Source organism: Bos indicus x Bos taurus, chromosome 22 (assembly GCF_003369695.1).
Source record: "Bos indicus x Bos taurus breed Angus x Brahman F1 hybrid chromosome 22, Bos_hybrid_MaternalHap_v2.0, whole genome shotgun sequence".
Classification (NCBI taxonomy): domain Eukaryota; kingdom Metazoa; phylum Chordata; class Mammalia; order Artiodactyla; family Bovidae; genus Bos; species Bos indicus x Bos taurus.
The window spans coordinates 32449887-32475066 of record NC_040097.1 but is presented as its reverse complement, the minus strand read 5'-3'; the positions used below and the strand labels follow the sequence as shown (position 1 = coordinate 32475066).

The window sequence follows — 25180 nt, the reverse complement described above, 5'->3', positions numbered from 1 at the left end:
CGTAGTCAAGCAGGCCGTTCTCGGGGACCAAGAGAGAAAGCCGGCGTCTCTAGAGGAGGTGGGGACAGCCGGGTCTCCAAAATCGGGTCAGAGAGGATCATCATGTTGGATTGTCATCTCCAGAGGAATGCGTGAAGTTCTGGGAGTGGATGCAGAAAGAGCACCTTCTGTGGACATCCTTGGTACCACTGTTGCTGAGTCATTTCTGTTAAAGTAACCGTGGAGAGCAGGGCTTTCAAGAGGTGTGGTAAGGCCAGTACTTCCCCCAGAAATATTCTGCAGAGGTGGACCAATACAGTACATTTGGAGGAAATGCCCGGATTAGGCTGTTTTTTTCAAGAGGTACTTTTTTGAACACCTGCAGTATGCCAAGTAGGGACGGTCACGGACAGTGCTGCATGGTCGCAAACAAACTAAAAAGGTCAGTCTTCACAGTTCTCACCACTCAGAGATGGAGGCAATGTCGCCAAGTTACAAGGTAAAGTCACACCTGTGACCGGCACTCTGGGTGCGGATGGCAAGCACAAGGGGGCTGTAATGGGGTGGGGTTTGTAAGGAAAGCCAGTCATGGTGGCTGGGCTGGCTTTCTTAGCTGGGACCATGGAGCCGTCAGGGGTCCCCAGGCAGAGGCTCCGGGGCAGAAGGAGTTCTGGATTCTAGAACAGCGCTTCATTCCTTTCGTGCGCACACGTCCCGCGTCTGCTCCTGTATCCAGAGAGAGCTTTGTTTCCAGGGTGCTATACGAGCTTTGACACTTACTCCTTGAGCAAAGCTGAGGAAAACACTTTATATAGTATGAAAGTGCCGTGTAGGTGGTGGGTGTGACTCTGTGACGTATAAAGATTATTTTTCTGATATGGACCATTTTGAAAGTCTTTATTGAATTTGTGACAGTATTGCTTCTCTTTTATGTTTTGGTATTTTGGCCTTGAAGCATGTGGGGTCTTAGCTGCCCACCCAGGGATTGACCCTGCATCCCCTGCACTGGGAGGCAGGGTCTGAACCACTGGACCACCAGCAAAGTCTCTATGATGTATATTTAAAAGACGAAATGTTTTTGGTATTAACCATATCCCTGCCAAACTAAAAAGCTAGTAAAGGGGATGAAGGAACATATGAGCTCCAACTATAGGTTTTGAAAACAGGGAGCTATATTCAATATCCTGTAATAAATCATAATGGAAAAGAATATGAAAAGTAAATTACTTTAGTAAAAATTACTCACTAAAATTTTTTAAAGAATATGAAAAGTAATATATATACACACACATGTATATGTAACTGAATCACTTTGCTGTACGCTTGAAACAAACACATTGTAAATCAACTACTTCCATAAAAAATATTAAAAGTATGTATTTAGGCCGATGCATTCATAGCAATAAAAAGGAGCCTGTATTATTTCCAGCTAGAATTCATATAAAGCCTAGGATAGCAGTTAGGGCAGGTATTCGGCCTGAAGTTTCCTCGGACACATACAGCAAATGTTACCACAGCCAAACTTGTCTTTCAGTAAATTCATCCAAGATCATGATGAAATGAGATCAGAGAGAAGTTTCCAGAGCTTCAGACTCTTGGTTTCTAACTCAACTCTGGAAGGGTTTAAAGGAAGTCCCTGAACCAAACCAAAGCAGAGGAGGGGGAAAAAATTATTGTTGCCTGAAATAGCTAAAGAGCGACATGGTGTTCCCACGGCTGCCCTCTGCCACCACCTGTGATGGGGAATCATATTTTTGCTTCCTGGAGTCTCATTTCTTTTTTCTCAGACCCATACACTATTTTGCTGAAACATAGCTGCAGATGAATTTCCACCCATCTTGGGATACCTGCTAACTGTACTGAGCATCCAAAAGATAAATATCAGCCCCAGCCATCTCCCTCTCCCCTCTGATAGCTCTACTCTTTTTTTTTTTTTTTTTTTTTCCGGTATGTTCTCTTTCTTTTTTCTCCCAAAAATATTTTGTACTGGGGTGTTGCCGATTAACAATGTTGTGATGGGTTTGGGTGAACAGTAAGGGGACTCAGCCATACATGTGTGTGTATCCATTCTCCCCCAAGTCCCCATCCTGTCCAGGTCAGCACATAGCATTGAGCAGAGTTCCATGTGCTATACAGTATGTTTTTGTTGGTATCCATTTAAAATATAGCAGGGTATACATGACCTTCCCAAAGTCCTTAACTATCCCTTCCCCCTGGCAACCATGAGTTTGTGATAACTATACTCTTCAAAAATATGTTTACATTCTTTTCCAGCCTGAAGTTGGACATAATCAAATTCATATATACACACACTTGCCTCTCTCTCTGGAAAACCCCTAAATTTCCTCATATTCGAACTGTGTTGTCAAGTGTTTTCTTTGATTCATTAATTCTTTTCCAGATGGTTTGCTCCTGGTAGGTTTCTAGCAAGGTCTTTGTTGCTGTTCAGTTGTGAAGTCATGTCCGACTTTGCGACCCCACAGGCTGCTGCACGCCAGGCTTCCTCGTCCCTCACCATCTCTCAGAGTTTGCTCAAAAGCAAGTTCTACCCGTGTCTAGTAAATCATTTTAGAAAACACTGCTGGTTCTTCTCTGTCCTATGCCTAGAGCCCCGTGGCCGTGCAAGCAGTTGCATTCTCGTTCCTTTCACAAAATTAACCTCTTAAGCTTCATTTATATTAAAAGTCTCTAACAATCTCTGACAACAAAAGAGAGATTTCAGAATGGGGCGCCCAGCCACCCTCTCTAGTGCACTTGATCACTCACTTCCCTGGAACATATCAGGGTTGTTGTGCCACTTAAACGAGGTTTCTCCAGGTGGCTTCCAGCAAGGGGTCCATCTCCTCTGTGTCCCGTGCTGGACCTGAGAGTCAGGGGTATGCCTGAAAGGACCCCCTACCGTGAATGCTTCCGCGTGACCAAACCAGAGAGCAAGGAAGTGAAATCAGGAGGTTTTAACTGAGTACCCTGAGGATGTGAAAGGATTTGTGTATCATGCTCCCTGGAGAAGGCAATGGCACCCCACTCCAGTACTCTTGCCTGGAAAATCCCACGGATGGAGGAGCCTGGTAGGCTGCAGTCCATGGGGTCGCTAGGAGTTGGGCATGACTGAGCGACTTCACTTTCACTTTTCACTTTCATGCATTGGAGAAGGAAATGGCAACCCACTCCAGTGTTCTTGCCTGGAGAATCCCAGGGACGGGGGAGCCTGGTGGGCTGCCGTCTCTGGGGTCGCACAGAGGTGGACACGACTGAAGCGACTTAGCAGCAGCAGCAGCATCGTGCTCCCAGGATGTGACAGTATTGCTGGAGTAGGGGATTGTGGATTTGTGTCTAGAATGGCTGTAAGGCATAGGTCAGGTGTTGGGGAATGTGAAATGATCAGAGAGCACCTCAAAGTCCAGTGAGATTCACATTAAAAGTCATCATCATCATCATTTGAGCAATCTTCTCATTTTACAGGTGAGGAAACTGAGGCCCAGAAAGGATCCATGTTTTCTTTTAAGTAAAGTAGAATATTTTGCTTACTTGCTCTTCTTGATTCCCAGCATTTATCAATTATAAGACTCATGCATATGTAATATAGTGCTTTTCACCCACTTCACGTTTTCTACGAATATCTTTCATTTCACTTTTTATTTCTGTTCAGTTCAGCAAACTTATCAGGGGCCTCCTATGTGCTGGGTGTTCTGTGCAGCTGAAATATGCAATTATTCTGCTATTCTTACTTCCCAGAGTTTAATCACCAAAAAAGCGAGGATCAATTATTATAATGTGGTCATATTTTAAGCCCTCCGGTGCCTGTGAAGTCAAGAGGAGAGTCATTTTATTTCCTGTTTCAGAGGTGATAAATATCCTAGGATGTCATCATTATTCTTTTGGTGCCATTTATAAATCACGTTTATAAATCTTTGAGCGAGAAGTACCAACTTAAGTTTATTTTTGATTCATAAAGGTCCTAAATCTTCCCACTTTCTGTTTCTTCCACCGTAGATGTCTCCAGAGCTGGTTATTCCTACTCATTTTCATTGGTTCTTCTTTCAAAGCCAATATTTCCAGAAGTCTGCATTAATTTCTCACTGTAGTCATTAGGTAATTGTGTATTTCAGGGGAGATAACTTACAGTGGATACGATCTATTGATGTCAAGTTGTTCATGGTCTCTGGTTGCAAGGGAGGGTCTCAGCACTGGATGACTGTGTTGCCAATCCCAGAAAGCTATATCTGGATTCATTTCTGCATGTAAGCACTCCTAAATGGAATATTCGTACCTATTACAGATGAAGTGAACTGGGAGGAGCAAGGCTTTTTTTTTTCTTTTGGAACTTTTATTCAAATTAAGAAATATATCTCAACCCAGCAGAAAAGATACAAATATTTTCTCCTCTAACTGAAATTTCTGCAACAAATTGAGCAGTAATTTGCATTTAAAAATGGAGAATTTTTCCAAACTTGAGGACAAAGACAAGGTTAGCTTTTGTGCTTTCATTGTATGAACTAGATAAGCAATGAAATAGTACCTCTTCCCAAGGACACAGCATCACTCTCCAAAATGATGCTATTAGAATAAAATATGGAGCCCTGTTTCCCTGAGAACACTTGAGCAACAAGAGCTGTGCCGAAAAACCAAAAACAAGGCAAAACAAAGTCTGTCTTGCTACAGCGCAAGCTTCAGTTGTGCCGTTTATCTTTCTCTGCTTAGTTCTCCCATGAGATCTGAACAATTTTCATTATGAAAAGGCCCATAATCGCCCATCATAATACCACTTTGAACTGCTGACGTCCAGTAAAGGTCAAAACTAAGAATCCAAAAATTCCTGTAAGTGGGCTTGGTTTCCTTTTTTTTAATACTATAATGCCATGAATGTGGGGCAGCTTGTGTGAAGGACAAAGAGTTTTAGGAGCAAGTAGGTAGAGCTCCCCTCTTTGAGGCTGGGGAGTACATGTTCCACTTTGCAGAGCAAATTGTTAAGACTTGACATGAGTGTCTTTTTTTTCTTAGTATTATTTATTTATTTGGCTGCATTGGGTCTTATTTGTGACATGCGGGATTTTCCATCTCCCGTTGCAGCTTGCGAACCCTTAGTGGGAACATGTGGGATCTAGTTCCCCGACCAGGTATCAAACCCGGGCCCCTGCATTGGGAGTGTGGGATCTGAGCCTCTGGACCGCTAGGGAAGTCCCTGAGTAGCTTTTTTAATCAATCAGCAAAATAAGCCCATCTTCCTCTTCTTATCTAACCTCCCTATGATCTTGCAGCAAAAGGGGAGAGATACAGAATTCCAGAGTCTTAGGAAGCAAAGTCTCCAGTAGTGACTAGGGGCTTAGGTCAGAGCAGGAACAGCAGGTGCTGCATGGTGTCCTCGGCATCCACAGGAACTCGTGAGCAAAGGCCCCCAGAAGGAGCAAGGGCTCGGGACCTGCCTAGGTCTTCTTCAGTTCAAAGTTTTGACATTTGGCACTTGCCTCTGTCTGTCTTGATCCTCACACTTCAGCAGGTACTTTACCTTTGCAAAGAATGCTGTATTTGGAGTTAGGAAGCCAAGTTCAAGCTCCCCAAACTACTGTTTGATATCTATAGAACCTTTAGGCAAGTCACTTACTCTTAATCTCAGCTTCCTGTGAAAATGGGAATATGGTGGAAATTGGGAGAGTTCCACTTCCTCAGCCTCAGAGAGGAGTATGGTCTGCTCCCTTCCCGCCTCTCCAGTCTCTTCACATAAGCATCTCTATGGCATGTATCTTGACCCTGGTGTACCAGCTCTCTTCCAGCCACAGGACTTTGCACGTGCTACTATCTCATCTGGAATACAGTCTCCTCCCTTCTTCCCCACATAAATCCTGGCTGTTCTTCTGATTTGCCTTCAACATCTCTTTCGCAGAGGCGTCCCATCTTCCCAACACCTGACCCCTGTCCCTGCCAGGTTGTCTTTCCTTCCCTCAGTTATGGGATTATTAGCATCTGTCTCCTTAACCAGACAGTGATCTTCCTCGGTCAGCTTCTGTATTTGTTTTCACTCACAAACGTACTGGAGTTTTAGTCATTCTGTTTTTGCAGGTGAATAAGTGATTAAATGTACAATCCGTAAGCCTCGTGTATGGTACATAGAAAACACTCAGAAGTGTTAGACGTCATTCGTTCAAAGAAATCACAGATAGGAACTCCAGCCTAAGTACCTTTGGCCTTTGAATGACATTTCAAATTCCAGCTATGCTTTCAGTTTTCCCCTGGTGTGGACCTTTTCAGTTTAGTTCAGTCGCTCAGTCGTGTCCGACTCTTTGGGACCCCATGAACCACAGCAGGCATCCCTGTGCGTCACCAACTCCCAGAGTCCACCCAAACCCATGTCCATTGAGTTGGTGATGCCATCCAATCATCTAATCCTCTGTCGTCCCCTTAACCTCCTAGCCTCTATCTTTCCCAGCATCAGGGTCTTTTCCAATGAGTCAGCTCTTCACATCAGGTGGCCAAAGTATTAGAGTTTCAGTTTCAACATCAGTCCTTCCAATGAACACCCAAGACTGATCTCCTTTAGGATGGACTGGTTGGATCTCCTTGCAGTCCAAGGGACTCTCAAGAGTCTTCTCCAATACCGCAGTTCAAAAGCATCAATTCTTCACCACTCAGCTTTCTGTACAGTCCAACTCTCACATCCATACATGACCACTGGAAAAACCATAGCCTTGACTAGTCGGACCTTTGTTGGCAAAGTAATGTCTCTGCTTTTGAATATGCTATCTAGGTTGGTCATAACTTTCCTTCCAAGCAGTAAGCGTCTTTTATTTTCATGGCTGCAGTCACCATCTGCAGTGATTTTGGAACCCAGAAAAATAAAGTCAACCACTGTTTCCCCATCTATTTGCCATGAAGTGATGGGACCAGATGCCATGATCTTAGTTTTCTGAATGTTGAGCTTTAAGCCAACTTTTTCACTCTCCTCTTTCACTTTCATCAAGAGGCACTTTCTGCCATAAGAGTGGTATCATCTGCGTATCTGAGGTTATTGATATTTCTCCTGGCAATCTTGAGTCCAGCTTGTGCTTCCTCCAGCCCAGCGTTTCTCATGATGTACTCTGCATAGAAGTTAAATAAGCAGGGTGACAATATACAGCCTTGATGTACTCCTTTTCCTATTTGGAACCAGTTTGTGGTTCCATGTCCAGTTCTAACTGTTGCTTCCTGACCTGCATATAGGTTTCTCAAGAGGCAGGTCAGGTGGTCTGGTATTCCCATCTCTTTCAGAATTTTCCATAGTTTATTGTGATCCACACAGTCAAAGGCTTTGGCATTGTCAATAAAGCAGAAATAGATGTTTTTCTGGAACTCTCTTGCTTTTTCCATGATCCAGCAGATGTTGGCAATTTGATCTCTGGTTCCTCTGCCTTTTCTAAAACCTGTTTGAACATCTAGAAGTTCACTGTTCATGTATTGCTGAAGCCTGGCTTGGAGAATTTTGAGCATGACTTTACTAGCGTGTGAGATGAGTGCAATTGTGCGGTAGTTTGAGCATTCTTTGGCATTGCCTTTCTTTGGGATTGGAATGAAAACGGACCTTTTGCAGTGGCCACTGCTGAGTTTTCCAAATTTGCTGACAGATTGAGTGCAGCACTTCCATAGCATCATCTTTCAGGATTTGAAAGAGCTCAACTGGAATTCCATCAGCTCCACTAGCTTTGTTTGTAGTGATGCTTCCTAAGGCCCACTTGACTTCCCATTCCAGGATGTCTGGCTCTAGGTGAGTGTGAGTGATCACACCAGCATGATTATCTGGGTCATGAAGATCTTTTTTGTACAGTTTTTCTATGTATTCTTGCCACCTCTTTTTAATATCTTCTGCTTCTGTTAGGTCCATACCATTTCTGTCCTTTATACAAATGCTTTTTAGGAAATTGAAGGTATTCGAGAAGACACGGCATAATTTATTTAGAAAGGTGATTATGGACAAGCCAACTAATGATTATGACTCTATAAAGACAGAAGAATAAATAGCCTGTTCTCTCAGAATTCAGGAGTAGTTCTGTTTTCACGCTGACACCAGGCCCTTTTCAACTGATTTTTTTAACCACTAAGCCTACATTTACTCGGGGCTTCCCTAGTGGCTCAGTGGTAGAGAATCCACCTGCCAAGCAGGAACTGTGGGATCAATCCCTGGGTCAGGAAGATCCTCTGGAGGAGGAAATGGCAACCCATTCTAGCATTCTTGCCTGGGACATCTCACAAACCAAGGAACCTGGCAGGCTACAGTTAATGGGGTCAGAAAAGAATCAGACATGAGTTAGCAACTAAACAACAACTCCATTTAGTCTTCACAGTATTTTCTTCAAGGAGCCTATCACAGTCATTTTATCAGTTTTACTATCAGTCTGTAGATCACTAGATGAACTAGTTGGTGATACAGGAGCCAAAATTAATTTTCATCAAAGTGATATATATCAAAATTTTGCTTCTTTGGTTGGAAAACTAACAACAAACAAAAAAAAAAAACCAAAAAATTCCAAACCCCTGTTGAGGTTCCAAACCAGATTTGAGGTTACACAAATCCCTGACAGCCAAGAAATTCTATTTATAGTGAATCCACTTTAACTTTGATTTTCTTTCTGGAACTCATTGGTTTGTTACCTGACCTTCGTGTTGTTTAGAGATAGCTAGGAGATTTCATAATCTCGTTAAAAGAAGCAAATAAAGTGCAGGGCATTAGGGCCCGTAAGCATTTTTCAAAATTAGCTTTCTTGACCTGACTCTTCTTTAAGATTCAAAGGCTTCAAGAAGTCTGAAGCTACTTATTTCATTAGTGGGTAAGAGTTTTCTTTTTTAACAGATTTTTCCCTAATTGGACTATTTTAAGTGGCGTTCCATTGTCAGGACTTCATAAAATGCCTTGGGATGTGGACATTCATAGGACAGACATGCTAAAATGTGATGAGACAACTTAGTAAGATAGAATTTAGAGAAAAAAAATAGATTCCTCTCTGCTTTGAGTTTCTCTGCAGTTGAGTAGGGATGGGTGAGTGAATCTCATTAAACGTGGTACCATCACCATGAGTTCCTGAGAAAGGACAGGTGGCTGAACCCACCTGGTTGAGCATGGTGGAGCTCACCCACCCCCACCTAGGCACGTCCAGCGAACGTTCTCCTTTGACGACGATCTTTGTTCTTTCCATTTGAGAGTCATGTTCCTCATCTTGTGCCTCCCCCACTGTCTTTCTGATGACTCTGTTTCACCCTTCCCCTGCTTCCTGGGGTCAGTATGCATGTGTGCTAAATCGCTTCAGTTATGTCCGACTCTTTGCAACCCCAGGGACTGCAGGCCACCAGGTTCCCCTGTCCAAGGGATTCTCCAGGCAACAATACTGGAATGGGTTCTCATGGCCTCCTCCAGGGAATGTTCCCCATCCACAGATCGAATGCATGACTCATGTCTCCTGCATTGGCAGGTGGGCTCTTTACCACCCACGCCACCTGGGAAGCCCTGGGGTCAGTGTAATCAGCTGTTGGCACTTCTCTTTGCTTTAAGGCTGAGGTTGGGTCACAGCACTCCAGCTGCACTGTCCAGTGATGAGAGTGGGCTCTTGAAGTTGGGCAGACCGGGTTGAAATCCCATCTCTACTGCTCATGAGCTGCACGCCTTTGAGAAAGCTGCTGGCACTCCTTGGACTTAACTTCCTGATCTGTAAAAGCAGAGATAATACCCCTCACCTCACCATTGACCTTCTTCCTGTGACCTGGACACAGTTGTCCATGTAAAGCACGTAGCACAGTGCCTGGCACAGAGCAGAACCCAGAGCTGCAGGTTCAGAGTATTACATCTTCTAGAGGGATACCTGGATCTAGAAGACGCCTTCTTTCCACATTGATGAGGGGACATAAAGCCTTGTTTATGAGTTGTTCTTACGTAATTTTGCAGTAAAGTTTCTACTGAAATTTGGCAGGTGGAATTTTTAGGAACCACATGTGGGCCACTACCCCAGGACAAAGTGGTAACTATGAGCCAGACTGCCTTCTAAGCCCTTTTCAATAGATTTACACAACTCCACTTAGAGACAAAGCACAGGGAGGGTAGGTAGTTTCTCCAGGTTTCTAGGCAACCCACTCCAGTACTCTTGCCTGGAAAATCCCATGGACAGAGGAGCCTGGTAGGCGGCAGTCCATGGGGTCGCTAAGAGTCAGACACGACTGAGCGACTTCACTTTCACTTTTCACTTTCATGCATTGGAGAAGGATATGCAACCCACTCCAGTGTTCTTGCCTGGAGAATCCCAGGGAAGGGGGAGCCTGGTGGGCTGCCGTCTATGGGGTTGCACAGAGTCGGACATGACTGAAGCGACTTAGCAGCAGCAAACAATGACTCAGTTGGTAAAGAATCCACCTGAAATGCAGGAGACCCCGGTTCAATTCCTGGGTCGGGAAGATCTACTGGAGAAGGGATAGGCTACCCACTCCGGTATTCTTGGGTTTCCCTGGTGGCTCAGCTGGTAAAGAATCCACCTTCAATGTGGGAGATCTGGGTTCAATTCCTGAGTTGGGAAGATCCCCTGGAGAAGGGAAAGGCTACCCACTCCAATATTCTGGCCTGGAGAATTCCATGGACTGTATAGTCCATGGGGTCAGAAAGAGTCGGACACGACTGAGTGACTTTTTCACTTTCACTTTCAAACAACAGTCAGCATTGGGTACTGTGCTAAGATCAGTTGTCACAGAAGCATAAGAAGTAAGAGCTGAAATATCCCCCATCTCCAACTGAGAACACAGAGGCACAGGAGTAGCCTGACCCACCCTAAGTCACACAGCCGGTTACCTGGCCGAGCAGGAACTCAAGGCACCTGTGCATCTCATCCCAGAGCCCCAGCAGGGCCCATCCTCCCCCAGTGTTCCTGGGCCTTGGTTACCACGTGATCAGTGCCTGGCACCCAGTGGATCCCCACTAGTTCCACGATCGAGTGAGGACAACAGAGATTTAGTAGCTGTTGAATCCCCCCTCTGTGCAGGGCCGTGATTACCTTCTCTGCACAGCCTAATTAGTTCGGACACCACCCAGTGAGTTAGGGCCTGCTGTAAACCCATTTTAATGATAGGGAAACTGAGGCCCCCGGAGGTTAAACTGCTCGAGATGCTTCAGCATCTCCGTGACACAGCCAACACTGAAGCCCAGGCCGTGAGCACTAGGGCTGAAGTTTTTAGCTTTGACTGTGGACCCTCATCATACATAGCACTCCTGCCTGTTCTTGCCTGTCTTCATGTTAGAAGCCCCTCCTCACTGGAAACTTAATGACTGCGGTGACACAGAACATCATTAAGCATTGTTGTAAACTGTGTGACCATGGTCCTGTGGATGGAAGAGTCTTCCTATACATCCCTTCCTCTAATGATTAGACACTTGAAGGTAGAAATTTTAATTCTAACCAGCCAGCCCTCAGTTTTTGAGGAAAACAGCTAACAAATTTAAGTTTATACAAGTGACATATGAGCCCAGTATGAAGTTCATACCAAGCAGATGAAAATGACATAATAAAATGGTTTCCATAAACCTTTGAGTGATGCCTGCAAAAACCTGGCCACACTTCCTTTCTTCTATGTCTGGCTGTATTTGCTATTATCACAGGAGATCATGCCAGGCAATCATGATCAGGCTTCCCAGGTGGCGCTAGTGGTAAAGAACCCACCTGCCAATGCAGGAGACATAAGAGACACAGGTTCCATCCCTGGGTTGGGAAGATCCCCTGGAGAAGGGCTTGGCAACCCACTCTAGTATGCTTGCGTGGAGAATCCCATGGACAGAGGAGCCTGGCGGGCCACAGTCCATGGAGTTGCAAAGAGTCAGACATGACTGAAGTGACTTAGCACTCACGTATGCACAGGAGATGCCAGTGTGGATGGTTAAATGAAGTAAAATTGATGTGTAGGAAGAAGTATGAATACTTCTTGAACTAAGCATGCATCTTCCAATTCAAGGTGAAAGCCACCAGCATCTTAATGGAAGGTGTTCAGATGCACAGACCCTCTCTGTGCCCCTTGATTTCATGCCCATCCCATGGTGATGATAGTAGGGCTTGCCTCATGATTCTGTGAGTTGGTGTATACATAGTGCTTAGACCAAGTCTTCATCTGGCACACAAGGGTGCTGATTCACAACTTAAGTGTCAGAAGCTCCAATATTCAGCCTCACATCTTCTGGTCACTCATTAGGTATGAAGGTGAGCAGTGCCGCACAGAGAGCTGATAGGGGCTTTCTCAGGCTCTTCAACCTGCAAGTACTCAGGGAAGACCCCTGTTGACAACCCTCCTGGCATAGGGTGAGGGAGCCGAGCACCCAGCGGTCCCCTCCGTATGTCCAAGACTCAAGTGCACGCGTCCGTAGGCCAAGCCGTCATGTGCTTCCACTGCAGCCAACTCCTGACCCGGGCAGCAGAGCCCACCCACAGCAACCCTTCTGGCTTTCACTGTGAGTTAGAGAAGGGCCCTCCTTCCTCTGGGTGGACATGATATGTTGCCCACCTGCCCTCACCTCACCTGGCCCAGGCACAGCGCTCACAGCTGAGTCCACACCACTACTGGCCAGGGAGGGGAGAGAATTGTCTGCGGAACAGAAAGAAGCAATTTTGCATTTCTTGTGAGGTCTACAGATGTGTCATTTGTCTCTTTCCTCTCCACTGGGGATCAGGGATTCTTTTTTTTACTTCCAATGGCCCCACTTTGTCACCTGCAAGTTAAGAACCCAGAGACTTCAGAAGAGCTTAGCTGGAACTGCCTTGATTCTTCATAGACACTCTAAGGCCTCTCTGGACCTCATATATATTTTTTTTCCTCCAAAAACTAGAAGGTATGCCATGAAATGCCAACAAGCGTGCATGAGGAGAACGTGATGGTCTACAGACATATAAACAGGTCACTTGGGTGATAAATATTTGTGAGGCTGCTGCATGCCAGCCACTGTGCTAACCTCTGGGCATCCTATAGTGAACAGACCACACACTCTTTTGCCCTTGTGGAACTTGGGGGCCCCACGAGAAAATATAGGCACTCAACAGAAAAGCAAATAACTACGTAATTACACATCTCCAGAAAGCTGTGAAGGGTGACATCCCATATGACTCAGTGACATCTCTTTGTGGGAATGTCCTCCAGCATCAGTAATTTGCATGTGGAAATGGTGAGGCAGCTGGTTGGACCAGAAGGGTTGGCCAGGGCTTTGCAGATAAGTAAGAAGGAGTAAGAGAAGGGCAAGGATGGTTGAAGACATTTGCAAGGACATCCTCCAGGAGTGAACAGTGATGAACCCTGGCATATAAAGGACCATATTTAAGTGACTTATAACCTGAAACCAATCCCTTTCCAGAGAAACTGAATATGTACCTGGAAAAGACACTTGAGTTTCAGAGAACTTACAGGACCTAGAAAGTAGACAGATTCAGCTGTAGAAACACCTTGTTTCCAAGTACTTAAAACAGGGCTTTCCTGTTATGTATTGAGCTGATGCTGTAAATTACTACCTTTCAGATGAGGTTAAAGTTGCATGTTTATTTTAAGACGCAGAATGGTTCAGATACACTAATTTAATGGACAACAGTGGGATTTAGGGGTGATGATATCAAAACTTCCAAAAGAAGATAAGGAAGATTTTGTTGATGAAGGTAGGATACTGACCTGAGAAGAAAGCATCTTGTAATATTTTACTACTCATCATTTTCAATAGAGTACATATATGATTTTTAATAGAGTACATGTATGATTTTTAGCCTCTTTCTTTCAGACATGTCATCTTTTTATCAGTCAAGGGCTGGTAGCCAGGTATTTTTTACATTTAGCGGGTAAAGTAAAGGATTTTGAAACATGATAGGCTTAAGTTTGACAGAAGATTCTTCTGATAGGAAAATTACCCAGGCTATACATTCATCCATATAGGGAGATCAGAATATGATAAGGAGAGGAGCTTCCAGCTGAAGACATACCAAACTTATGGAAATAACGTCAGGACAGGTAATTTAGAAATTACCATGGACAAACCTCATTGAGGTCCTTATTGCAGACCAAATGCACTCGCATGGATTTAAGTTCTTACTGCATCAGAGCCGAGGTCTCTTTGAGTGTAGTGTTCTTATCCGTGCACATCTCTGAAGTGAGTACTTTCTTCACACACATCTCTAAAATCAGTGCTTTTCACAGAAACATTAATTTGAACACCATTTGTTCATTAAGACCCATCTTCCCTCTTAGCCACATAATACCCCCATTTTAGATAAGTTGGCCTTCCCTTTATCGAGCCCCAGAGCAGACTATAAATTTGAAATAAATTAAGACAGACAGGAGTTTCCTGAATGAGAAAAGGTTTTTTTTTTTTTTTTAATCCAGCCTAAATCAGGGCATGAAACATTTTACTTTTTGTTATGTATTTTATTATCGTCTATTGCTTCCAGTGGGATCTAAGTTTTAATTAGTTGAAAACATAGGTGTGATATTTTGCAGAATGCAATCACTGCCCCTGTATTTAATTAAATGAACCCTATAAAAGTTGGGTTTTAGCCTAGGGCATAATTTATAATAGGCCGAATTTGAAACTGCATAAGCACTTTATACTGGGGCCATTTGCACATGTAATAGAAATCGAGGTGATTGCTATCTGCCGAACCACAGAAACCAAATGTCTTCCCATAAATAGAAACTTATTTTCTAATTTAGAAGGGGTATGCCATGTCTTCTCTGAATATAGCTTAAAATATCCTGAACCGCTTACAGTTTTGTTGTAGGGAACTTTGAAGCTTTCTGGCTCCTCTCTTTTGTTGTGCTATTTATAATTCTGTCAGTTTATTTTTGGTTGGGCTGGGTCTTCGTTGCTGCACGGGCTTTTCTCTTGTTGCAGGGCACAGGCTCTGGGACACAAGGGCTTCAGTAGAGCACAGGGCCAGTAGCTGTGGCACACGGGCTTTATCACTCTACAGCATGTAGGATCTTCCCGGATCAGGGATCGAACCCGTGTCTTCTTCACTGGCAGGCACTGAGCCACCAGGGACACCCCAGCTCCTCTTTGGAAAGGTGATTTCTGAAAGTGTATGACAGCAGTTTTCACCAATGGAATGTCTAGGTAGACAGCGCAAACCAAGACTCTTTGTAACTCACTAGCTTAGTGTTCCAGTGTAGACTCGCCTCCTCGGCCAGATCAAGCCCCTCCCTAGATGCCAGGAGGAAATTCTACCCACAGTGCATTTCTTCTGATCGTTTCATCAGTGGCTTTCCCGTGCCATCTTTCCCCAAGAAATTCTTCCAAGCGGTGTCCCTGCAGCCAAGAGGGGAGCAAGTCTCACTAAATAACCTCAGTAAATGCTTGATGAATGCATGAAAGATGGACAGGGGGATTATCAGTGAGATTTACCCCCAAATGGAAGAGCACCCCAGCTTTGCTTTAGTTCTCAGGGCCGTGGAATACGTACCCATGGGCACCTCAAAGAGCCACAGTCACGCTACCCAGGCTTCAGTGCGACCAGGAAGGAATCGCTGCATGCCTGCAGCATCTCATCCCTGGAGATCTCCTGCTCGGGGCCCTCTATAAGTTCCCTCAGTGTCCTGTCAGATTTGCAACAGCGCTGTTTTGCCCTGAGACAAACGGACTCGATTTTCACCCTAATTGCACCTCCATCCCAGGGGACCATCCTCAGCCTTAGGTGAATAACTTAAGCATTTAATGTATAATAAAGTTTGCCATCAGCATTTCTCTTTCGAAAACATTCCATTTACTTGGTTTTAGAGCCGCATAAACTGTTTTAAAAAGCAATCTGCTCAATTGGGCGAGTTAATGATATTTAATTTGACTGGGCCAAACGTCACGGGATGAGCATCGCGCCTGTAATTGCAGCCATCATCGTCGCCGTTTGGCGTAATGTACGTGTAATGCTAATCCCGGGAATAAAGGTTGTCGTTCTCGGTCGGCTGACAGCGTGCACCGGAGTTATCACCTCGCCGAGTCTCTCACTGATATGATTCCAAGATGACAGGGTAATAAGTGTTATGTGCACAAGGTAATTCAAAACAAATTTGGCTGCAAAAATAGATTGTCTAGGAGAGTAAAGTCCCACCTCGTCTCATCCTCTTTTAGAAGAATGTACCAATGCTTGCAATAGCTTGTCAGGAAGTTTGTATGGCAGGGGTCAAATCCCGTGGAATTTATCTGTTGCACCCCCACACACAGAGAATTCCAACCTGCAGACTGAAAACATTAATATGTATGTCAGTGGCTCATGAACATTTGGGCTAGGGAACTTCACTGAAAAATAAAGAAGCCCCTCAGTATACTAATGTGTCTCTTAAGGCTACCTAAGCAGGCTGCATTTTGCTTCTCTAGTTTGCAGACTGTCGTCTCCTGGGAAAATGTGGCTTTTTTGGGGTAGGATCCCTCTTAGCCCTGGTATCTAGGTAAATTCTTCTTATGTGCATGCTAGGCTGTAAAGTAGGTGATCTCATTAAACTTTAGAATAACCATAAGAGGCATGACACTATAAGTACCTTTATTTTGCATTAATGAAACTGAGACTCAGAATAAACGGTCCAAAGCGACAGTCTCTAACCCTGGTCCGATCCCATAGTTTGGGACCTGGGGCACTCCGGCCCCGAGCTGTAAGACAGGAGCGGGCCCCCTGGCTTGTGGAGGGGCGTATTTGAGCTGTGCTTGATCAGTATACGCCTGAGGACTGCTGAAGGTGTTCCACCAGGTACGGCGCTCTTTCTGTGGAACCCAGTCTTGAGCAGGGGTGACAATGTGGTGGGCGATGAGAGGACATTTCAGTCACCCTCAGGTTCCTGGCTTCCCAGAGGGTTTGCCACTGTTCTTTCTCTGCATCTTAGACCATAGCGATGTTGTGGGTGTTGTTGCATCTGTGCCTTGTAATAATATCCTAAGTTGGAGAGATGCAGAAAAGCCTTTTTGTGTTTGTAAGTGTGCATGCACCCAGACACAGGGCAGCTCTTTGTCCCCGAGAATCTTCTTAGCATAGACTGATGCAGGAGAGCCCTTCCTTTCAGTTTCTAGGTACCATTTAAACATCTGCTCAGTAGTTCTTTGCTATTTTTTAGTCGCTAAGTCATATGCAACTCTTTGTGACCCCGCCAGGCTTCTCTGTCCATGAGATTTCCCAGGCAAGAATACTAGAGTAGGTTGCCATTTCCTTTTCCAGGGGATCATCCACACTCAAAGATCAAACCTACATCTCCTGCTTTGGTGGCACATTCTTTACCACTGAGCCACCAGGGAAGTCCTCAGTAGTTCCAGCGTTGGTTCCTAACACCTATGCAAGGAAAGCAGTAGATGCCATCACTATCCTATAAAAATAAGCTTACTAAGATATAGATAGTCCTTATCAGAAGAGCATTTTCACTCACTGTCTTATACAGATCAGAGAAATGTCAACGGAAACAAATAAGACGTCCCTGTGTAACTTTACAAAACATCTGTGCGATAGCTGCACCAATCAGTGTGTTCTGGGCTGCAGGGAGTTAAGATCCAAGTTAAAATGGCCTAAAGCATGAGGATTGTGTTCTCAAATGTGACAAGAACTTTAGGATTAAGAGGTTCTAAGCTTAGTCCGTTCATTTGCTCAATGACAATCGTCAAGAGATGCCAGTTCTCCATTTTTCTGCTCTGCATCCCTCAGTATGTTAACGTGGCCTCAGAGACCCAGCTCCATCACTAAGCAAAAGGAACCAGACCTCCACACAAGCTAGAGCCAATTAAACCCACACCTCAGGCCTCCCCAAGGGGGAATGTTGTCTGATCTAGTGGAAAGGAAACACAATCCAAGCTCTTGTTGCAGACAGGAAGCAGAAGGAACAAGGAGAGACACTTTTTATCAGGCAGCTAACCTTTCTGCTGAGGTATTTGCAAGACATTATAATGTGGGTAAAAAGTAAAGACTCCCAGGATGGATTTTTTTGAGACACAATTTGAAGACTCCTTAGAAGAAAATCCCATGTTCGTTCCCTTTTGGCAAAAGTCCTTGTATTATAAAGAGTTTTGACATAACTTGCAGAGCCCATTCCAGTCGTGCTGTCTTGAGTTTACTGTGAGTAAAACTACCTTTAGTATCAGCCATCGCCAGCATGGAGAGCTGGCAATGGCCAAACCAGTATCTCCTAAGGGTGCTGTGATGTGGCGTTAATAGGATCCAGGGACAAATTTTGCTGTGACATCATAAATTCATTATCTGACTCAGCTGTCAGGCATTAATGGAAGACATGGCTCAGATAGTTCGGCCTCAGCACTCCGCCTTGACTTTCATCCCCCCTACCTCATCCCTGGGCCCTCAGAGTTCTCAGCTCTGAGCAGAGAAGGTGTCACTGTGCTCAACCGGTTTGGAAAGCTAGAAAGAATTCCTTCATGTCCTTTCATTCTGTCCTCAGTGGAAGGAGAGTGATGACAGTTGTGGTGTTAAATCCTGGCTCCCAGTCTTTCAGGATGAGGGATTGTAAGACTTTGATGGTTCAGCCATTGACTTATTTACTGGTGCACTCGAGGCATTTCACAGCTCCGAGTTCCTGCTCTGCCTAACTCCCTTATGATGATAGTAAATTACTTAAGTGGATTGACTCCAGATCATTAATAATCTCCACTGGCGTGATTCATTTGAGCTTCATTACAAGGAAAGAATCTGACATCTATTCCTCAACCTAACAGTTGTTTACCAGGCATTTCAGCCTCAGAGTTCTCGTCCCCGTAGGGCCGGAGTGAAAGGGCTGAGAACAAAATAGAAAAACTGCTGCGCCATCAGTATTCATGTGCTGCTTGGGTACAGAGAAACTGAAGTGCTCTACCTCAGAGGATGGACCTAATAGTCTGTATGCTTTGAAGTAAATGCTGCTGAGGGCAGAAATGTAGAAGCCAGGCAGGACAAGTAAGGTTCAGAGTCGGTTTGGGCATTTATAAACAAAAGACGTGAATTTGTCAGTGCTGCTGTCCAGAGAAGATCTGAGACTCTGGGGAACTCCTGCTAACATGCATTCTACACAATATGATTATTACACCATCATTTTATATCTGATTTAAAAAAGTAGACCAACTTCTTGGGGAATGCTGCTAAGTCACTTCAGTCATGTCCGACTCTGTGCGACCCCGTAGATGGTAGCCCACCAGGCTCCCCCGTCCTTGGGATTCTCCAGGCAAGAACACTGGAGTGGGTTGCCATTTCCTTCTCCAATGCATGAAAGTAAAAAGTGAAAGTGAAGTTGCTCAGTCGTGTCCGACTCTTAGCAACCCCATGGACTGCAGCCCACCAGGCTCCACCATCCATGGGATTTTCCAGGCAAGAGTACTGGAGTGGGGGAATAATACCAAAATATTCCAGAGTCTGATAACTGCCATGCAAGTGCAATTCTTAGACATCACCAAAGTACTGGAACACAGCGTCACACTCCTTGCCTGTGGGGGATGAGACAGGGAAGGTAAATGAAATAGGTGAGCTTCCGTGTTGCTGGGAATGACTTCATTTTCTAGATGTAAGGTTTTGGCTTCTCTTTCCTCTCGTGTAAGCTCTTGTACAGAGAACCATGTTTGGTTAGTTTGGATTCTACCATTGGAAAGAATCCTGCTCGCAGCATCCGAAGTTGTGACCCATTAGTAACAAGCAAGGTCATCGCGTGTGGCTTATTTGTGGCTATAAGGGGAGGGGGATGAACATGCTTTGGTCCCGCTACCTTCCCAAGGCTGTGATGAGAAAAGTGTTAAGAGGCATCTTCATTTCAGCCACGCAGTAGACAGTGGGCGCTCAGGAAAGATTGCCATAGCAAAGGACTGTACATAGTCGGGAACAGCAGAGCAGTAAAGCTAGATGCTGTTTCCGGAACATCCCCAAAGTGGCAGGTCATTTGCGCTCCTTCCTGATCCCTGCCGTATCCACCTATGGCCTGATTATCACTGACTTAATATTCTCAATTGACTTTTTAAGGAAAAGCAAAGGCATTCCTTTAAGAAGGAAATGCCACATCCCTTCCGTGAAAGGAAAGCCAATCTGCCCTGACGTGCACTGGGAAAATACACACCATTCAAAGAGAAAAATTAATTAACATCCAGTTATTAATAGCTCGTATGGCACGATAAAGGCTGGAGCCCGAGGCTGCTCCTTTCTCTCACAGGCAAGACTAGGAGGGGGGTGAAACTGTATAAAGACATTCCAGTAGGAAGCCAAGCCTTCCCCACCATGAGGTTTATTGTTTCACGTCTGATCCACACACCTCCACACTCACCCGCTTCCCACCAGGCATTCCTGGGGAACCTGACACTAAGCAGTGAAGTTTTTGGACACCCCCGAGTTTTCCTTTTAGCTGCTTGTACATGAAAACCATCCTCCCAGCTTCTGCTTAATTCAGTTCAGTCCAGTTGCTCAGTCGTGTCCAACTCTTTGCGACCCCATGGACTGCAGCACACCGGTTTTCCCTGTCCATCACCAACTCCTGGAGCTTGCTCAAATTCATGTCCATCTAGGCGGTGATGCCATCCAGCCATCTCGTCCTCTGTTATCCCCTTCTCCTCCTGCCCTCAATCTTTCCCAGCATCAGGGTCTTTTCCAATGAGTCAGCTCTTCATATCAGGTGGCCAAAGTATTGGAGTTTCAGCTTCAGCATCAGTCCTTCCAATGAATATTCAGAACTGATTCCCTTTAGGATTGACTAGTTGGATCCCCTTGCAGTCCGAGGGACTCTCAAGAGTCTTGTCTAGCACCACAGTTCAAAAGCATCAATTCTTCAGTGTTCAGCTTTCCTTGTTGTCCAGCTCACACATCCATACATGACTACTAGAGGGAAAAAAAAAAAAAAGATAATGCTGTTAAATTCAAACAGAATTGTTAATCTTTAACAAAATCTGCTTAATTATAATCCTCTAAGCACTCTCATATTTTTCAACAGGTCAATGGCAAAGACTTATCCAGAGCAACTCATGACCAGGCTGTGGAAGCCTTCAAGACAGCCAAGGAACCCATCGTGGTCCAGGTGTTGAGGAGAACACCACGGACCAAAATGTTCACTCCTCCGTCAGAGTCACAGATGGTGGACATGGGAACACAGACAGACATCACCTTTGAGCACATCATGGCCCTGAGCAAGATGTCCTCGCCCACCCCGCCTGTGCTGGATCCCTATCTCTTGCCAGAGGAGTAAGTAATAACACGTCCTTTTCTAACTTTTATTTTTTTGGCTGTGCTCCATCTTCACTGCCACACGCAGCCTTTCTTTAGTTGTGGCGAGCAGAGGTTACTCTCTAGATGTGGCCCGTGGGCTTCTCAGTGCAGTGGCCTCTCTCGTTGCAGAGCACAGGCTCTAGAGTGCGCGATCTGTAGTTGTGGCGCACGAGCGTAGTTGCCCCACGGCATGTGGGATCCTCCCGGACCAGGGATCCAACGGGTGTCCCCACCATCACAAAGTGGATGATCAGCCAGTGGACCACGGGGAAGCCCGTGACCATGCATCTTGAGTGTGTTAGGGGTGGTACAGAAGTACAGGGAAGTCAGTGTCTTCCTTTCTGTGTGAGGAGAAAAATGAACACATCTTAACCGTTTTCTTCCAAGTTGCCCGTGTTTCACTTTATTGTTTATAGAGGCGATAAATTGAATCCTGCTCAAAACCGCCCCGACATATTAATTACTTTATTATAACCCTGGAGCGGAGTTATTCAAATTATAGCCGAAGAACAAAATTACTTACAAATGTCATAAAAGTTGTTTCAGAATAAAATTTAATCACCGCAAATGGCAGAGGAAAGGTTTGGTAGTTATCACTACAGGGAATGCTGATGGTTCTTTTAAGGAGACAGCAGAGTAAGTTGTGAGTGTAAAGGGAGCCCTAGAGGTGGTGCCTTCTGCTTTCTTGGGTCTCATTTCAAACCTGGATCCATGGAATAAATCCACACATGGCTCATATAAGTACTGCACTTACCGATTAAATAACAGCTGTGATCCAACACATCGCAGTAATTGCTTTACACACCTCTCCTCCTCCTGCACTTACTGCCAGAGACATCGGGTAGTTCAGAGCCTTTGACGTGGCCAGACCTGATGCTCAAACTGATCTCTCGCTGCGAAACGTGCAGTCTGTTTGCCTGGGCCTTGTTTTTCCTCTGTTAAAATGGGGTCATAATAGTACCCATCTCACAGAATTGTTGAAAGATTAAATGAAGTCACGTGGAAAATTCTCAGCATGGCATATGGTAAGCACTGGATGAATGATGCAGTGATCATTGCTGATTTAATCAGTGGTGTAAAATAGGTAAGGGGAAAAAATGAGCAGGAAATTTGCTCAGGTGTCCGTGTGGCTTAAAAGATGTCCATTTTAAGCTGGTTTGTCGTATGTGATTTGGTCTGTCCGTGCGCAGGGTGTCCACTTTCCCCTTAGCCTCTCTGGATGATACTACAGTCTTGCTCCTGCTCCAGGTCGTTGCCTCGATGCCTTACTTCAAAGGGCACGTCCACCTCTTCTAGGGGCAGCCTCTGAGTGGTACCTGTCGGGTTTCTGTTAGCAACTCGGTTGCAACAAGCATGCATTTCCTGGGTTCCATCACATGCCAGACAGAGGCTGGCCTTTCATCCCGTGGTTCTGATGGTTAGCTGTCGTCAGAACCCAGGGCTGACTCCCCAGGTGTGGCAAAGGGAACTGGGCTGCAGCAGACAGCGTGTGGAGGAGGAGGGGGTACCTGTCTGACACGGGGCACAGGGCAGTGTGCCAGCACCCTGCTCTCACCTGCTTCTCACGCCTGTCCCTTCCGTGCCACAGGGAACCGCAGACTCAGCAGTTCTGCCCCCCACAAGCTGGCAGCCAGACCGAGAGGCAAGCCAGTCGCACCTCATCTCGCAGACCTCACCCGAAATGCTCCAGAGCATCCCAGTTACTAGGGAACAACCAGACCATTCTCTGATTGCAATCAGTCAGATCAGTTATTTGACGTTTTAGACTCCAACTGCCTTTCATATTGATGAGGCTTGTAAGGCTGCTTCTGACTCTCAGTGTTGAACATCACTGTTACAGGCTTTTTAGAAGCCAAACCCTTAATTTGCTCTTAAAGTCTAGTTAACATGACATGACTCACCCCAGCCCCCCAGGGGCTATTTGAGAAATGTCAGGAGAGTGCAGAGGTCAGCCCTGCCCCAGTCCAGGCTGCAAGGTCAGAGGAGAGCAGGATTGTGCATCAGGGGCTGAACAGGGGACGGGGTGGAGAGTGCAGTGGTGGCGCGTTAGTTACCAAGAGGCTCGAGAGCCTAGGCCTTCCAGCCACATCCTCAGGGCTCACAGCCCTGGATGTGCAGGCGGCATATTTGCCTGATGGGTTCAGACAATTGAAAGCCAGCCTTCACTTGAGTGACTGCTCACGTCTCCTCTGTTGTTTCAAAACTTAATCCCCCCGGGGGAGAAGACACCAGAGTCCCCAGATGGCTGCGCTGACCTTTGAGAACCTGAAGGTTTGGGCCCCCAGCTAGCAATCCAGCTGAAGCTCTTCGTCTGCATCTGACACCTTTCAGAGCTGCTGCCTTGGCTCCAAGAAGTTCCGTCAGTGGTTTTGCCAAAGAGGTGGTGGGTTCTGTGAATTTTGTTTCACACACGTTAACCTAGAGAAACGCACGCCTCCATTCTCCTAGCCGTGTGTGTGTAGGGGAGCATGCATATATACATACATGCCTTGTATGCATGCAAGCACATATATTCCAGACATGTACCAGCGCATGGGTTGTGATGTCAAATGTTTTTCTTATTGTGAGACCATCAAAAGGTGAAAAAAGAAGACTGTCCTAGATGACAGGATCGCAGTTTTGGTCACAGCCCTTTGAACCTGTGTCAGAGGCCGGCACATGTCTTTAAGTGTTGCCTGAAGTTGAACTTTTTTTCCTCCTCAGAGATAAAATCTAAGAATGAAGCCATGAGCAGTAACTATAACTCTGTGTCCAGACTAGAGACTGAGTTAGAAATGAATTATATTGACTCGAATGACTCGTGGGCCAGGGGATGGCCACTGGAAGGAACAAAGCCAGTCTTGCTCTTAACTTGTATCTTTTTAGATTCTTTTTTAAATTGAAGTATAGTTGATTTGCAATGTGTTAGTTTCTGCTGTACAGCAAAGTGATTCAGTTATATATTGGTTTCCCATTATGGTTTATCACAGAGCATTGAACAGAGTTCCCTGCGCTATACAGCGGGACTTGTGTTTCCGTCCTGTATCGACTAGCTTAGATCTGCTGACCCCAACCTCCCACTCCATCCCTTCTCCTCAGCCTGCATCTTAACTCCTTCTTCCAGAAGAAATGGACATAAATGAAGACAATGGAAATATTACAGGGGAGGTCCTGACTGTGCCGAGAAACACAACCAGAGAGACTCCAACTAAGACCTTAGACTCTCCCTGTGATCCTGCTGGAGTTTCCTGAGGGGAAAACAGAGACTCGGAACTGCAAGCAGGGCCGTTTTAACGTCCTTTCATCCTTTTTCAGGCATCCCTCAGCCCATGAATACTATGATCCAAACGACTACATCGCAGGCATCCATCAGGAGATGGACAGGGAGGAGCTGGAGCTAGAGGTAAGAAGAACATCTGCATCTCATGTAATCAGTCATTATTAAGGCAGTAAGTTCTCTATCAGCATATGTTATTGATGCTCATGTAAAGTACACTTTTCATGGATTTTGGAAGCACGTTTGGTGAGTCTAGAGCTGTCTGGAACACAGCTTTGCAAGAAGGACTATTTAATAGTCTTTACAAGACAACACTGCTTTTTGATGATCATTGTAACAATGCAGAGGTCATTAAAAAGCTATCAAATACCTTGGGAGCTCGATTTATGGAGGACGGTGTGTAACCAGAAGTGGGGTCAGCTGCTCGCTGCTCAAAAGCCATTAAAGAGGCCAGGTTAGTGGCAGCTTACGTCATGGGTAGTCTAGTCATCCGGTAGATAACTTCTCCCACCTGGCATCTGTAAGGTAGTATCTATAAGGCAGAATCATAGGATATGGCTCAGAATATTACCTATAGCCCTTGAGAAGGAGCTAAAGGTCCTGTGTGGTTGTATGTTAAGTCACTTCAGTCGTGTCTGACTCTTTGCTGCCCTATGGACCACAGCCCACCAGGACCCTCTGTCCATGGGCTTCTCCTGGCAAGAATACTGGAGTGGGTTGCCATGCCCTCCTCCAGGGGATCTTCCTGACCCAGGGGTCATACCCACGTCTGTTTTGTCTCCTGCATTGGCAA

The 25180-nt window shown here is 45.4% G+C and overlaps 1 protein-coding gene across 2 annotated transcripts in view; it reads left to right on the top strand.

Moving 5' to 3' along the window:
- PDZRN3 (PDZ domain containing ring finger 3) overlaps positions 1-25180 on the top strand; it is a 269522-nt gene that overhangs the window by 225856 nt on the left and 18486 nt on the right. For both annotated transcript variants that reach the window (XM_027523614.1, XM_027523615.1), the window contains 2 exons: positions 20860-21107; positions 24426-24513. In XM_027523614.1, coding sequence (XP_027379415.1) covers positions 20860-21107; positions 24426-24513 — 336 coding nt within the window. The remainder of the gene's footprint in view (positions 1-20859; positions 21108-24425; positions 24514-25180) is intronic.